Source organism: Balaenoptera physalus (assembly GCF_965194825.1).
Source record: "Balaenoptera physalus genome assembly, chromosome: X".
NCBI lineage: Eukaryota > Metazoa > Chordata > Mammalia > Artiodactyla > Balaenopteridae > Balaenoptera > Balaenoptera physalus.
In genome coordinates this window covers 108,104,905-108,120,589 of record NC_138903.1, presented here as the reverse complement: position 1 = coordinate 108,120,589, position 15,685 = coordinate 108,104,905, and the positions used below count along the sequence as shown (strand labels likewise).

Genomic DNA, 15,685 nt, shown 5'->3' with positions numbered 1-15,685 from the left:
TGATTCTGCTGCCTGAGACAGGGAACACAGAAGGAACAGATTTTCAGTAGAGGGCAGGCTGTACTTAATGTTGCCAGATAAAGTTCTCCAATTCTACTTTCCTTTCAGTAAAATAATCCTGTTGCCCAAAGGATGCTATTGACAAGCTACCTTTACAGAATTCAACTAGAATAAAATGTTTTTCGTACAGATCATATGAAAACTATGCAATTGGATAAATACTGCACTTGAAAATTAAATTCCTCTATCTTTATTAGTTGGAAGGCATAGAAATAAATGAAAACAGTGTTGAAAAAAACTTACCCCATAGACAAGTTCCCCAACCATGCCGTTCCATATTTTAGTCTCCGGATCCCTTGCACCGTATTTCCCGTCACCGACAATGGACAATTTGTATTTGATCCTTACATGTTTGGCTATTTCATAGGCTAAGTCTACACAATAGCCTTCATATCGCTCATTTCCTTCCAGTTGCTCATGATTCTTCTTATACATTACATATGGTGATTCCTTTGGGACCAGAAGCAAGATCAAAGGGTTACTCCTATACATTTTTCTAAGAGATAATAAATGTAATAATGAAGTTTTGTTCCCCTGTGGCTATTGAGGTTTGGTGTGTTAAGAGAGCCTTTTAAAATGTTTGCTTAATAAGCAGAAGAGCCTCAATTGACTATTCATGGGGGCACATATTCCTTGGAGTCCTTAGTTGTTGATTTAAGGAAACAGAGAAGAATTTAAGTTCTTTTTTTGAGTTTGAAAGAACCAGTTTCCACCTGTAAAGTCTTTGATTTAGTCAAATTGGGCAGAGGTATTTCTCTTAGTTACACGAAGGTGAACTGCCTTTGATTTCTTGGGATTTACTATGTAAGAACCACAGCCAGCCCTGGCAAGCCCTAGGGAAGCACTGTGATCTTTGTGAGGTCAGGGTCTGTGGCTTATTCATTTTTATATCCTCAGGGCCTAGTACAGTACCTAGGACAAAGTGAGTATTTGATAGGCATGTTTAAATGAAAGATAAACTTCAGCTGAATCTCCATTTAATTAGTCACAATTTCAGACCTACTCATTTTCAGACATACTCATTTTTAACCCGGGTTTGTACTTCATTCAGTAATGAAACATACCAGCTTTTAGAAAAGCATTTGAAAATAAGTGAAAATACTATTTCACATCCCAATAGTGCTTTTAGTTTTTCAGAAGAGCTTTACATGGTGAATATTGCCTTGAAACGTCTTATGACATGGATAGGAGATTATTATTACGACCACTCCATAAGTTAAAAAATAACACAAGCTGAGGCTCAGAGAAGTTGTGATTTGCACCATTAAACTCAGGTTAGTGGTAGACCTAATATTAGAACCCTGACCTACTCTTTCCTCCATACAACGTTATCTCCCCCACAATGAAGAATTACATTTCAAGTCCAGAAGAAGCATCAGTCCATGAGGGTAACAAAGAGGATAACAACATCTAAAACTATTGCGAATTCCTATTCTTTTTCTTTATTTAAATGACATTCTGTTCCTCATCATGGCAAGACATTTTGAAAGGCTCCTAAGCGGACCTGTTGGAAGTTTCCACTGTTTGAACTTGAGGTCTTTCCTACTGGCTGAATAATGCTTTTCAGAAGACAGAAACCTTGCTGTACAGAAAGCCCACCTACCTTCCGTCCATACTTACCAGAATGGTGGTTACTACTATGGTCCGGTTCTCTGCGGATGCACTGTCATTGCTGATTTGCTGATCCGAGAAAGGCACAAACCTTTCATACTCATTCCAGTAGCCAGCCTAGAAAGAGCAGACATTTGACCTGGTTGCCTATTTTTCGCTCAAAAAGTGCTGCATGAAATTCAAGTGCTGTAGTAGAATGAAACTTTTTTGTAGTTGCTTGAGCAACAGATATGCTGTTCCTTCATCTTTGGGGTTCCCATCCCCACCTTGCTTTTACTGATATTTGGTAAAAATAAGTTAGCCCACTGTAGAATGATCAGCCTTTTTGATTCTTTAAACTCAGATAGCAGAAAAATTCTTTCCTTAAAACTGTAGGAAAGCTGGGTGGGCAGTCAGTTGAGTATCCTGTAGAAATGGTACAAGATATTTTACGTTCTAAGGTTTTATTAGGTAACTACTAAATTCCCACTTCCTGACTATTAGTATGATAGACACAAAGACACAAAGATAGACACAAAGTGGTTATTATGAAATTTAGCTGTAGGGAAAGGTACTTTGTCCAGTGTAGTTTTGGTGGGTGAGTTGGCAAAATGGAGAGATTACCTACTTTCCAATTCTTTTGCTAAAATCATGTGTATCTTGGCAGCTTCTGTTTAAATAACATGCTATAAAATTTGTAATTCCTTCGCTGTATTGTAGGAAGCTGTTAATAAATCTTGAGTCCACCACTTTTAAAGGACCAGCCTCAGAGGGAAATAACTTTTAAAATGTGTAGATGGAACACTTTGATTACAAAACAGCTCTGCATTCACCAAACGGAAAGACAAACATAATGTGTGGGAATTTGCTTTGGGTGTGTTTCCTAACACCTATTTCCTTGCATCTGAGGCCTGTCACTTTCTGAGAGATTTTTTATTTGGATATCTGTTTTGGTTACTTACTTTCCGAGAGCCAGTGACTTTCATTTCGTACACATCGATGGTATAATTTGTCCTACGTCCATAAGTGTCAAACTGGATGTTTCCAGTCATTCCTTGTACTTGCACCTGGTAGAAAGGGAAAAATGTAAAATTTTAAAATAGCACCACATTATTGCCTTTTTGGTTTTTGCGATGAGGTCAACTGACAGATCTTGGAATCTTGGAGAATGTTTATCTTGAGCCATTGAGCTATAGCCACCAGATCAGTCTATACAGATCTGCATTTCCTGTCCAGTGTTTTCTAAGTATGCCTTTTAGTTAATGAAGCTTTGAGTGGGTGTGACAGGCAGTTTCTTATATGATACAGTGAGGGCCCTACCACTACTTTTTCAAGGACCTGAAATTTCTTTTTTTTTTTTTTAAATACTTAACTTTCTCTTTATTTACCGGTTTTCAGAATAAAAATCTTTCTTAGAATTGTCTAAAGGTAACCCATGTTTTTAGTATTATTATCAACTCATAGATTTAAATGTATTTTGTGTATTTCAATCCCTTTTTTTGAAACTGATTTTTTAAAATTAATTTTATTGGAGTATGGTTGCTTTAGAATGTTGTGTTAGTCTCTTCTGCACAACAAAATGAATCAGCCACACACACACAGATATCCCCTCCCTTTTGGACTTCCCTCCCATTTAGGTTACCCCAGTGCATTAGGTAGAGTTCCCTGTGCTATACAGTATGTTCCCATCAGTTGTCTATTTTATACATACTATCAATAATGTATATGTGTCATTCCCAGTCTCCCAATTCCTCCCACCACACCCCTTTCCCCCTTGGTATCCATACATTTGTTCTCTACATCTGTGTCTCTATTTCTGCTTTGCAAATAAGATCACCTATACCATTTTTCTAGATTCCAAGGAACCTGAAATTTCTCCCATTTGTCTTTTCTGAAGGGAGTAGCCTGAAGAGTATTCTTAACTGGGATAATGCGTTCTTCTGAACTGTGAGTTCCACTATTCCCAACGTCCAAACATAAACCAGCTTCAGTAACGTGGGCTCTGGAGCTCCTGGATTCATACTGTAACTTCATCACTTACTAACTGTATGACCTTGGGGATGTTCCTTAATGCTTTTGTACCTCAGTGTCCTAATCTGTAAAATGGGAAATCCTAGTAGTACCTATCCCACGGAGTTGTTAGGAGGATTAAATGAGTTATACATATGTAGTATTTAGATCAGTGTCTGGCATGTAGTGAGCATTGCAATACATGCTAGCTCTATTAATAATAATAATTATTAATCAAAATGAATTTAGTTCTGTTTCTTGAGGAGTTTACACATTTATCAGCTACCATAGTAACAGGGATGAGTTTTTCCTCTTATTTAACCTATGCCCAGTTCCAGACAGGTAGTGGAGAGCTAGGCCATGGAGGGATAATCCACAGACTGATGAAATTTGTTAAGTCTAGGGAATCAGGAGTATTGAATACTATATAAAACAGATAGAGGTACTAGAATAGCCCAGACACCTAGTTGGGAGGCCAAATGCAGATGCATGTATGCCACAATTTTTCCTGGGTCTGGGCCCCGTATTATGAACTAATAAGAGGCCATCTCTACTGGGTGGAGAGATTTCCTTACCTATTTTACAGTTCAAGGACACTGGATGAAAGACCCTCTATAAATATGTCATTATTGTTACCCACTTGAATTACTTATCTGGTGAGTATGGGTCAAGGAATTTGCTTCAAAGAAAAAGAATCTGTCATTCTCCCAAGATGAAAGCATGGAATACTTTTTCATCTCTTATAGAAAAGCGACAAGCTGATTGTTAAGCAAGTGAGAAGCGGTAATGGGCCTGTACTGCAGAAGAGAAAATTGATGGCAAATAGTAGGGAGCATCTTTTTAAAGGGAATGGGGCTCGTTCGCCACCAGTAGGAGACCATGGAATATCTGTTGAAGGAGAAATGCTCCAATGTGACTCCCTGAAGACAAGATGATTGTCCTACTAAATGAACAAACCTAAGCATTACTGTCAGCTTAGGCTTGCAGAGAAGGTGACGTCATGCTTCTGGCTAAAGAAAAGGTTCTTTGTTGAGATAGAAATTGCTTATCCAGTAGGATGGGTCTGATGCATACTGTGATGCATGAAGGGTTCTTTACACTCTGTTTTGAGCACTGAATTCTAGGAGAGGAGATAGGCAGGGTAGAGACACTGGCAGAGGAAATGATTAAGGAAATCCTTCGTTACTGAGAATAGCAAAGTCTTCAAGTCTCATTAAGAATTGTATATTTCTAAAGATCCAGCCTATCTGAGCATGATCTGCAAACTGGACAATAGCCTAAGCTGATTAGAACTTTTGGTGAGCAGAAGTCGAATTGGACGAGCACTCAGAGAGAAGTCTATTTTTAAGGATGTGAATGTCAGTGACAGTTTCCCACCATCCCATCTGGGATCCCTTCTTTAATCCTCTCCACCCCGCACCTCGGTCTATATTAGGTGCTTCTCCTCTGGGTTCCCATAGCATTCCGTGTGGAGCTTCACCATAACATTTTAATCATCTATGTATTTCCAGCTCCCCTGCTAGATTGGGAGCACCTCAAGATGAAAGACATTCTTTTTCTGTGTTCTCAGCAACTAATCCAGAGCCTGGGATAGAGCAGGTGTTCAATAAATGTTTACTGAACAAGTTGACAAGTTTCGATGACTTAGAGTTGTGACATATTTCAGTAGACCAGGTTGAGGCTAATCTTTGCACCACCGATAGATTGTAAGGATGATGATTACCCAATTTGCAAGTAGCTTTAAGGTTTTTAAAAGCATTTGTTTACATATTAACAATTTAAATATGAGCTCCCCTCATCTTATTTCATGTTTGCATTTTAACTTGGAGCCTGATACATAGTTGTTGGTGCTTAATAAATATTTGTTTAATGAATGGTACGATTATTTATTCATTAAGACAGGCCCCTTAGGAGACTCTTTCAGGCAATGATTTTGTTTGCCAGATTTCTCTGAAGGAAGAGAATGATTGACTGAGCAGCAACTATGTGCTAGTCACAATGAGGGATGCTTTTACATCATGCATCCTCACTTTTCATTAACTTAAATAAAATGGGATTTCTTTTAATATGGTAAAAACCTTTAGTACTTCAGACCACCCTCTCTTGCAATCCTCTGAAAAGTGGAGTTTCACTGATCATTTGTCACAAGGCAACATGTACTTTTGGAAGAGGCTGATACTTTCCGGCCTCTCTGAAGCCTTAGAAAGAGGCTGGCCTATGGAAAGAGGGAAAGCATCCTTTCTGTTGAGTGTTTGATCATGAGGGCCTGGGGAGGAAGGTTACTTACCTGGCTTACAGCTTGAGCTTTATCAGTGAGTTAGACATGTGGAAACTCTGTGCAATAATATGATCAATCTAATGTTTTTCTTGCCAAATTCACTTCTTGTCCTTCACTCTGGTAGCCAGTTTTGTATTTGGGGAAGAGAGTCATTTGTGTCATGAATGGGAAGTCAATCGAAGATGCTGGCACTTGCCCCTTGAGGTTTTGATGAAAACTCCTTTTGGTTCACTCTGAGGGAGTTTTATATTTCACTCATCATTATGTTTCACCTGACAATACAAATCTTGTAACAGCTATGAAGGTTGAATTTAATTAACTGTTCTTCAAAAGTTGTGCAGTGCTACCTCCATAAAATTACACTTAGGGCATTTGTTAGGGAACTGACATAATGACATAAAAATCTGCATGATGGGAGAATAAGTCATATCTCTTTCTTGGAGAGAGACATAGTGGCTACTAACCCCTTTCTATTGAATGCTTCCAACTTGGCAAATTTAAGGCAGCAGTAAGAGAGCCAGCTACACAAAATGATGCACATTGTGAGGCCATTACAGATTCCTCGTTGCTGGGTTGTGCAGAGAATTATCTTATCATTGCCTATCTCTTTGTTGATTTGGGTGTTCTAAACATCAGGATAATTAAAGAAGTAGAAATAAGAGTCTTGTACTCTCGAAGGCTTATTTTAATGCATGCAGGCGTATGTAGCTTAAAGCAAAATATTCAGGAAAGAGCTCTTGCTTGGAAAGCTACACTGAATGGGTGACACTGCTCCTAGCGTAAATAATGGAATCTGTTCAAAGGATACTGCTCAAAGCCTTAAATGCTCTCCCACCCAGTAAGTACTAAAAACAAGTGACCTATTTGACTCTCTGCCCATTGATTCCTTATACTTTCCTTCAGGCTTTTTCTCTAGGGCACTGGGGAAAAGCCTCTTAAGTAGGCCTAGAATGGACTGTGTTCCTGCATTTCACCATGTAGAATAGTATAAAGGTTCTTTTTGACAAATAGAAATACTATCACACTGGCTCGGTTCCACAGTCCATCCAGGCTAATAATTTGTCTGATGAGCCAGAGGATGCTGGTAATGTCTACCCTGAAGTTAGGAGTTTCCTAGAGAATATCCCAGTCCCCCTAAGCAACATCATTTTCTGGAAAGTCTGAATTTTTTGAAGCCATTTACATGTTCAATCCATAACTTTCAAGGGTACTGAGTTTGATTTACTATCCCCACTATAGTACAGAGCTAAATATTCATTTGCCCTAAATTTACCATTTCTCAAGCTTCAAGGAAGAATCTTCTAGTTTTAGATTTCTAGATTTTGATGAATAAATATCGATGCTTATCTTTCTGTACACTTTGAACATTCTACAGACTCTCATCCTATTCCCTTTAGGTTGTCTTTTCTCAAGATTGAGGTCTTACTCTTTTTGTGTCTTTATAAGGTGCCCCCAACCCAATAACCCACTGTGGTCATTACCATTTTCAGAGCTCTCTCGATATCAATTCCTTGACTCCAGGGCACAGCAGGGTTTGCTAAGCAGTCTCCAGCACTGCCTCTCCGGGACACATCCACTCGCTGCCTCCTCAGATAGCGGAAAGCTTCTGCTATGACCAGTATTGCATCGTGCGTCAATGCAGATGTGTACTGAAATGGATGTATGGAAAACAAGATATCATGACAAATGATGCCCTCAAAACTTGCCTCGTTTCTTATAATTTTCATTCATCTCCAACTCTTGTTCTATGAAGTCACCCTCTTAATTACTTGAATCAAGAGATCTCTCTGGGCAAGCCTGACTTTGATCCATTCTAGAATGATGCATCTTACCTCATGTGTGCACATGTTAAGACTATTAAGATCAAATGGCTCAAGGGAATCTCTCTCTTGCTCTCAATACTGTGTTTCATATTGAGTGAGTGACTACTGAAAGGCCAGCTCCTTTATAGAGAACAAAATATGTGGGAAGTTAAAGGATGGCATATGTAGACTGGAGAGGAAACGGCATATCCTAAAGCAAGACTGGGTTATTGCTGTTTGTAATAGAAAATTCAGATCTGGTGTTTACTTAGGGGAAAATGGAAATAGCTAAGTTAGACAGCTTGAAATTAATTTGGAGGGAAACATTAATCACTTCTGTCTGGACCACGTTTCTGGTGAACTAGGACCTCTGGCCAGCAATAAATCAGTTTTTGTTTCCTTGGGAGAGCAAAATCCAAAGCTGGTTTTTGACTGTAGAAAATTACAATTGTTATTGAGTTTTAAATCTGATAACATTGACAATTCATAGGCAATACTTCGTGATGCTACCTTTTTCAGGCAAGAACACTTACTTTCTATTTCTTGGATATACTGTACTGATACACTGTACTAAGGATGAGACCAGTCATTTAATACAAGGGATTTGATTATCTGCAATTTGACATGGTGGATGCCTTTTCATTAAATGAATCAACAAAGTGTGATTAAAATTAGCCGGCCCCTGTTTTGCAGGGGTGACAAACACTGGTAGAATATAGAATTCTGTTGATTTCTAAAAAAATGAAGCAAAATGCCCTGGGGGGAATTTTCTGTCTATATAGTATGTCCCAATACAAGTGTGAGTGAATGCATTGTCATCTTTACAACTATCAATTTACTTTTCTGACTTTTCTCATGTTACTTTTCTTTCAGGGCCAAGTCATCAAGTATGACTGTAACAGGGGGCATATGTTCTTTCATGAAAAAAAAAAATCTGTGTCTGCCCATGCTAGCATTACATAAAGCCAACATGGTGGTGATATTTTTTCCAGCTGACTGCATAAATTGTCAGCAATCTTAATGTAGTCCTTTCCAAGCCATGCCAAAATAGCTATTTAATTTTCTACTTTTTCAGCTTCTACGGACCAATGTGTGACCATCTAAAAAAAAAAAGACCCCAAAGGAAATGTTCATAAAATATAGAATAAATTAAGCATCAGGATTTTAATCTCTAGACAATTTTATTTCCTAATCAAAAATATTGTACGTAATTTTTTAACATGGGCTTTTTGTCTGTTTGATATAGAGACAGGTTCCATAATGACTAGTACAAGTCAAAGTAATCCGAAAGTTGTAACCACCTATTTAAGTATTTCGTTTTCTTAAGTTATTTGAAGGGTTTTGCTTATAAACCTGAACAATTCTTCTCACTAAGTTCTAAGAACTTTACATTACACATATCATGAGTTACCAATGAATAATCCAGAGCTGAAATTGTCTTCCTTCTCTTTTGTACACCTCTACAACTTCTCAACAGGCATAAATGACACTGTAGCACCCTTTTCATACTTTTACTCTTGTCCATTTTTTGTGCCTAGCATAGTGCCTGACATTTTATAGATAACCCCTAAAATATTGAATAAATGAGGTTTTCTCCTCTACCTATTGCCTGCTAAATCTAAGGATGGCAAAACAGTGGATAGACAGTTGTATGAAAATATAAACTAATATAAGCTCACCTAAATGTAGTGGGCAGATTTAGTCCATAAAAAAAAGATTTGAATCATCAAAGAAATGCAAATCAAAACCACAAGGAGGGACTTCCCAGGTGGCACAGTGGTTAAGAATCCACCTGCCAATGCAGGGGACACGGGTTCGAGCCCTGGTCCGGGAAGATCCCACATGCCGCGGAGCAGCTAAGCCCGTGCTCCACAACCACTGAGCCTGCGCTCTAGAGCCCGCGAGCCACAACTACTGAGCCTGAGAGCCACAGCTACTGAAGCCCGCACGCCTAGAGCCCTTGCTCTGCAACAAGAGAAGCCACCTCAATGAGAAGCCTGTGCACTGCAATGAAGAGTAGCCCCCGCTCGCCGCAACTAGAGAAAGACCGCGCACAGCAATGAAGACCCAATGCAGAAATAAATAAATAAATAAATAAGATGAATAAATTAAAAAAAAAACAAAAAAATCCCACAATGAGATAGTATCTCACACCTGTCAAAATAGCTATTATCAAAAAGACAAGAAACAGCAAGCGTTGATGAAGATGTGGAGAAAAGGGAACCCTCGTGCACTGTTGATAGGAATGTAAATTGGCGCAGTCACTGTGGAAAACAATAGGCAGGTTCCTGAAAAAATTAAAAATAGAACTACCATATGATCCAGCAATTCCACTCCTGGGTATCTATCTGAAGGAAATAAAATCACTGTCTCAAAGAGATATCTGCACCCCCATGTTCATTGCAGCATTATTTACAATAGCGAACACATGGAACAACCCTGTGTCCATCAAATCATCAAATGATGAATGGATAAAGAAAGTGATATACACCCACACATATATACATATATAAAGTCATGTCAATTATATTTCAATAAAAATATATATGCACACACAGACACACATACAATGGAATATTATTCAGCCATAAAAAGAAATCCTGCCATTTGTGACACACAGATGGACCTTGAGGGCATTATGCTAAGTGAAATAAGTCAGACAGAGAAAGACAAATACTGTATGATGTCACTTATACGTAGAATCCAAAAAAAAAAAAGGAACTCATAGAAACAGAGAACAGAATGGTGGCTGTCAGAGGTCAAGGCTGGGGAATGGGGAAAATGAATGAAGGTGGTCAAAAGGTATAAACTTCCAGTTATAAGTTCTGGGAACGTAATGTATATCATCGTGATTATAGTTAACAATCCTGCACCGTATTTTTTGAAAGCTGCGAAGAGAGTAGATCTTAAAAGTTCTCATCATAAGAAAAAATTTGTAGCTGTGGTGGTGATAGATGTTAACTGAACTTATTGTGGTCATCATTTTGCAATACATACATACATCAAATCAGTATGTGGTATACTTAAGAGTAATATAATGTCACATGTCAATCATATCTCAATAAAAGATAAAATCATCATCTTAAAAAAGAGATTTGACTACAAAGGATTCATCATAGGAATTGTGACCATATTTACTGAAGCATATGAGGACACCTGGCATGTGTAATGTAATCATTACAACTACAGAGAACCACTTAGATAGTAAGTGGCTTAAATTAATACAAAAAGATGTAAAAAAGATGTTTAACTTATGACTTTTCTAGAACATACCAATTGCATAAAGTAAGGTCCCACTTGTATTATGTTGATGTGACCCGTTCAGGGTGGACCTGCATAGGTGATTCAGAATGTGTCTCTTTTCTATGTCCCATTGTTCCTCCTTCTTCTATTCTTGCCAGGGAGGAAGGATATGAGGATGGGTATCTTGAAACCATGAGAAAGGAAATGTCCCCTCCCCTTTCCTTTTTTAGGGAGGGGCTTTGAGCCTTGACTCTGCTTTGATCCCTCATCTTGATCACAAGGATCCCACAGCCATGGTACATATGTATCAGGAAGGAAGAATTTAAAGTCTGTTTCATACTTGAATCAATGCACTGAGGGAATGGGTTACTTAAAAAAAATACATTGGAAGGATCCTTTGTGTAACATGAATAACTTTCCCCCCATTTATCTGTTTTAATTCCTGATTTTTAAATAATAGGATTTCAAGCCATAGGGGAACACATGAAAAATGTGCACTTTAAGCATGACTTTCTGCTTTCAGTGTTCTTATCTTGATTTCATGAAAATGAGCAATTTAGGTAATCTAATTATTTAAAGATACTTTTGCAGGCAGGAAAACATTTCCATTCAATATATGTATAGGCAACATGCATTCTGTATTAGAGCCTAATTCACTTGGGTGTACTGAGATTCATGAAACTTATTAACACAAAGCAATCACATAAATAATGTAAAATCTAATCTTCTGTTTCAGACTATCAATTTTCCTTACCTATTCCCACTGTCCTCACTCTTTGCCTGATTCAGGTTCTTGTAATATTGTAAATTATGAGCATATTAAAAATGAAATTCATTAAAAAATTAAGTTAACCTTCCCAAACGCTGGGTTTTAAAAGACCTCCTTCTCAATAGCTTCTTTATTTGGGAATTTAGTTTTCAAGTGCGGCAGCACTATCTGCAGTTGTGTTTTAGCAGCCTTGAAGCACTGCCGAGGGATGACCACTGGATGGCCGTAAATATATAAAGGCCATACTGAGATGCTCTGAAAAGCTGGCCTAAGGTTTCTACATGTCGTGGAACATTACCTTTAGAGGTGCATTCTTGGCTTCAGGGAATTCCCTTTCATCCAGCCTCACCCAGCGCTGTATGAACTGTTGAACCATAGGGTTTTCGTTGTTGACAATCTGGAATCCTGTAATGTTGGCTCCCCCATGCATGACTCTTTCTAGCAAAATATCAGTAAAACCCTAGAAAGACATTGAAAGAGAATAATGATTGTGGGAGGTCATGCATTCGTACTCATTGTATCTGTTGGTTAGAGTGCTAAGGAGGAAATGAAAGTTCCTTCCCCAGAATCCTTCTTTAGCAATCAAGGAAAACCTGGACAGATTGTTATATGTCAATTATATCTCAATAAAAACCAAAACCACGACAAACAAACGACCCTGATATGGACTAATTCTTAGGGCACTCTGGCTCTGAAACTACAGGCATGATGGAGAAAATATACATCCTTCCATTTTAGTGCCTGTGTCTTTAGTGTAGCTGCTGCAACGACAAACATAGGTGTCAACTTCAAATGTTTTTTTTTCTTTCATTTACCTGTATTTTTAGTTTTTCTTCATTGAGTACAAATACAATGATTCATATAACTGGAAACTGTTGAAAAAGTTGACCCTAGCTAGAGGTATCAAAAACTCTTCTTCAGCTTAACATGCCGAATGCAGCAGATTGCTTCAGACTCTAATAATGAGCACTTTCAACATTTATAATTTACAGAAATGCCAAAAAGCGAAACTGACAGCTTGGTTGTATATGATGGTACAAACCCCAGGGTATGTCTCACATGTGTCCATGAATGAGTTTTGACATCTATTTCATAGCATCCACCATTTTCTTCTTCTTTTGTCTCTTGCCAATTGCTGCTGATTCACTTTGGTCTTCAATGGGCTGGAGCCAATATTTATATTCATAAAGAAATGGGGAGAATTCTTCCTCTTTCCTTTAGATTCTCCTCCCCAACATTTACATAAAAAATGTTCAAATATACAGAAAAGTTGAAAGAATTGTACAGTGAAAAACCAAATAGTCACTTCAGATTTTACAATTACTATTTTTCTATCCATTCATCAATCCATTTCATTTTTTGGATACCTTTCAAAGTAAGTTGCAGATATTAGTATACTTCATACCAAAAGACTTCAGCATGCAGGCCATTAACTAGAGTTCAGTGTTTGCAGTTTCCATCCTTCCTTTCCTTCTATCTTTCGGTAAAATTTACATCCAATAAAATGCACAAATCTTAAGTGTACCACTCGATGAGTTGATAAATGCATACACTATATTACTCAAATCTCTACTATTTCTCTAAAGTTTTCTCTTTTTTTTTACATTCTAAGTTTTCATTGAAGTATAATAATCATATAGAAAAGTGTATACATCTCTTTTTTTCCTTTTTTTAGAATGATAAGGGTTTTTGTTCTTTCTTTTTTTTCTTTTTGGCTCCGTTGGGTCTTCGTTGCTGCGCATGGGCTTTCTCTAGTTGTGGCGAGTGGGGGCTACTCTTTGTTGCGGTGTGCAGGCTTCTCATTGCGGTGGCTTCTCTTGTTGCAGAGCACAGGCTCTATGCACGCAGGCTCAGTAGTTGTGGCTTGTGGGCTCTAGAGCGCAGGCTCAGTAGTTGTGGCACACGGGCTTAGTTGCTCCGCGGCATGTGGGATCTTCCTGGACCAGGGCTCGAACCCGTGTCCCCAGCATTGACAGGTGAATTCTTAACCACTGCACCACCAGGGAAGTCCCAGTGCACACATCTTTAAATATAGCCTGATGAATTTTCACAACCTGAACACATGAATGTAACCAATATCGTGTACACCTCTCTCTCTAGTCACCATCCCTACACCTGCTTCTTTATTTTTTTTTTTAAGCTTTTTAAATTTATTTTTATGGCTGTGTTGGGTCTTCGTTTCTGTGCGAGGGCTTTCTCTAGTTGCGGCGAGCGGGGGCCACTCTTCATCGCGGTGTGCGGGCCTCTCATTATCGCGGCCTCTCTTGTTGTGGAGCACAGGCTCCAGACGCGCAGGCTCAGTAGTTGTGGCTCACGGGGCTTAGTTGCTCCGCGGCATGTGGGATCTTCCCAGACCAGAGCTCGAACCCGTGTCCCCTGCATTGGCAGGCAGATTCTCAACCACTGCGCCACCAGGGGAGCCCCCACCTGCTTCTTTTAATTCTGCATTTCTTTAACGTGGTCAACAAGGCAGTCGTAGAAAATATTTTAGTGAAGCAGCTTTTTCAGTTATTTCTCTCAGCCCCATTCCTCTTCCTTTCATAAGTGGTATATGAGCCAGTGGAGACTGGACAAAGGGCCAAATAGTTTGCATCACTGAGAACCATTCCTCCTTTCCAATGACCCCAAAAGTATTTTTTAAAATTAACATTAACTTGTTAGGATGAGTTTTCTCCTAAAGTCCTCCTTCCTGAAAGAAACTAAGACTCAGTGTTTTCTCCCATTCGCTCCCCTCTGCACTACAATCGGCAGAGAGGCTTGCCTGTGTGTAAAGCCTAGCAGAGGCTCCAGATGGGGCTTAAGCCTAACTGTTAGCCAACTCCCAACTCTCACCCCCTAAACAAATATACAAATAAAGAGCTGAGGGCAAAACTTGAACAAATGGCTTTAAGTCGTTTACTGTGCCAAACCATATTTGCCAGTTAACAAGTATTACACAAGAGCACTGAGCAGCTACCCATCTGTCTGCTGGCGGGGGTGAAGAGTGGGCTCTCTGGTGCTCTCCTGTGTCCTAAAAGCCTGGCCTGGGAGGTGGAGCCCCCTTCCTTGAAAGAAAGGGGTTGAGAATGCTTCTGCCACCGTGTTGGTCCCCAGGGCCAATGGCCACAGTCTGCACTAGGAAGTAGTATTTCCTGTGTCTTTTATGCTTTGATAAGCATCACACTCCTGTTTACCTCATACCTTAGCATGTTAAAATGGCAACACAGGATTAACAAAAAGGAGGGCAAGAGAAAGGATCCCAGAAATCTCACGTCTGCCTTAAGGTATAAGAGCCAGCACTTCAGTCTGGTTACTCACCATACCACTCCTTTCCGGAAACATTTTACCTCACTACCTTTTTCTTACAAGAGATACCAGAGGAGTCCAACTCAAATCTACCTCACCAGTCACCTGTGCTTACTTCCAGGAGGCTTCACTCTGCCACCCAGGCCCCATGCATTCCCATTTGGCTGCCTTCCTCTCCCGTAGCATACTGTAATTTGGACGCGTCCTCACAGGCACGCTCAGCACTCATCTGTCTACCACACAGCGACCACGCTGCTGAGGACCTAGGAGTTTCTCAGTCAACCCGTGTTTTATGACAGCCATATCTGGGATTAAGTTCTGGCACCCCTCAGACTGGAACCAGCCGGGCTGCCCTCGTGAGATTAAATGCGTCCACAGCAGCACAAATCAAGCCAGGGGAAGGTCACCTCAAATGGCTCTTCTGTCCAGCAAGACCTCCGTGACACTAGCTCCTACCAACTGCCCTGAAGATTTACCCGTCCACACGTGCAGAATGCTTAACACAGCCCCATGGACAAAATGGAGAGAGCAGAAGTGTGGTAGAAAAAGAAAGGAGATACTGTAATAGGCTTCTTTTGTTTTCCTGTCATTCTCATATATTTATTTTCATGAGAAAGGTTTCACAGTGCTTACAATAACTGTAACAAC

The 15,685-nt window shown here is 39.4% G+C and overlaps 1 protein-coding gene across 4 annotated transcripts in view; it reads right to left on the bottom strand.

Annotated features, from left to right (window-relative positions):
* Positions 1 to 15,685, bottom strand: part of GRIA3 (glutamate ionotropic receptor AMPA type subunit 3) — a 293,527-nt gene that overhangs the window by 84,574 nt on the left and 193,268 nt on the right. For all 4 annotated transcript variants that reach the window (XM_082446816.1, XM_082446815.1, XM_082446817.1 and 1 more), the window contains exons 6-10: positions 12,051 to 12,212; positions 7,420 to 7,587; positions 2,613 to 2,717; positions 1,681 to 1,788; positions 304 to 510 (exon numbers count right to left, since the gene is read on the bottom strand). In XM_082446816.1, coding sequence (XP_082302942.1) covers positions 304 to 510; positions 1,681 to 1,788; positions 2,613 to 2,717; positions 7,420 to 7,587; positions 12,051 to 12,212 — 750 coding nt within the window. The remainder of the gene's footprint in view (positions 1 to 303; positions 511 to 1,680; positions 1,789 to 2,612; positions 2,718 to 7,419; positions 7,588 to 12,050; positions 12,213 to 15,685) is intronic.